Source organism: Histoplasma capsulatum, genomic scaffold, assembly GCF_000149585.1.
Source record: "Histoplasma capsulatum NAm1 scaffold_265 genomic scaffold, whole genome shotgun sequence".
NCBI classification, from domain to species: domain Eukaryota; kingdom Fungi; phylum Ascomycota; class Eurotiomycetes; order Onygenales; family Ajellomycetaceae; genus Histoplasma; species Histoplasma mississippiense.
The window spans coordinates 1-883 of NW_001813717.1; the positions used below are offsets into that span (position 1 = coordinate 1).

Sequence of the window (883 nt, forward strand, 5' to 3'; positions counted from 1 at the left end):
GACGACAACATAAATGGAAAGCATCACCAAGAATGAAGCTTCAACTCAGGCGGGGAGCAGCCCGGGTCAATGGAACAAGCAAGAGTCAAGTGAAATCAGTGAAGACACCAGGGGCATCCCATCAACAACCAGACAGACATTCCACAAGCAGGATGTCCGTCGAGGCCGGTTCATCATCACACACCAGCAGCGAGGGCAGAGGGCATTGATGGATGAGGAGGTTTTAGTGGAAGAGGCGCAGAGGTGGAAGGATCAGTGTTTGATATGTGCAAGTGGCAAGCGGGAGTTTGACCATGAGCTGTACCAGTGTCCCCACGAGGAGAGCCAGGAGGCAAAGAGATGGATGATGACAGTGCGGAGCAAGATCAAATACACACGGTATTCCGGGTGCTTCCGATGCGGGATGCCGCAGTCCATATGCAACAGCTGGAAGACACAGAGACAGTGTCCGTACAGGGGATTTTTGATCCCGACGGTGGCAATGATGGTGTATGGGTGTCATGCAGGGCAGATGAAGCAGGCGTGGAGACAGCGGCTGAGAGAGTTCAATGTGGATGCAGATGATCAGGAGGCGGTGATTGAATTTTTGGGACAGAAGGTTGAGGGGCAGGGCATCGAGCACAACCAGCTGGTGGAGATGTTTTGTTGGCTGCGAGGGATATATCAGGAGGCAGAGAGGGGGAAGATGGAGTCAGAGGGTACAGAGGTCAAGTGATATCATGGGTGAGGGGCACATCACGGGTGAGAGGCACCACAGGAGGATGAAAGACGTATATATATATAAAGGCAGGTGAAGCAAGAGACAGAGGGTAAAGGGATATAACATCGAGAGAAAGTATGGGCAGGTTCAAAGGATCAGTTTCAAACAGTATCATCCCAGAAT

At 51.6% G+C, this 883-nt stretch overlaps 1 protein-coding gene across 1 annotated transcript; it reads left to right on the plus strand.

Annotated features, from left to right (window-relative positions):
• Positions 1-13: 13 nt before the first annotated feature.
• HCAG_09344 (predicted protein) lies at positions 14-715 on the plus strand (the record flags this gene model as incomplete). The annotated part of the gene is made up of 1 exon (XM_001535695.1): positions 14-715. One exon carries the CDS (start codon positions 14-16, stop codon positions 713-715), a length of 702 nt encoding a protein of 233 aa, XP_001535745.1.
• Between the last annotated feature and the right edge of the window lie 168 nt (positions 716-883).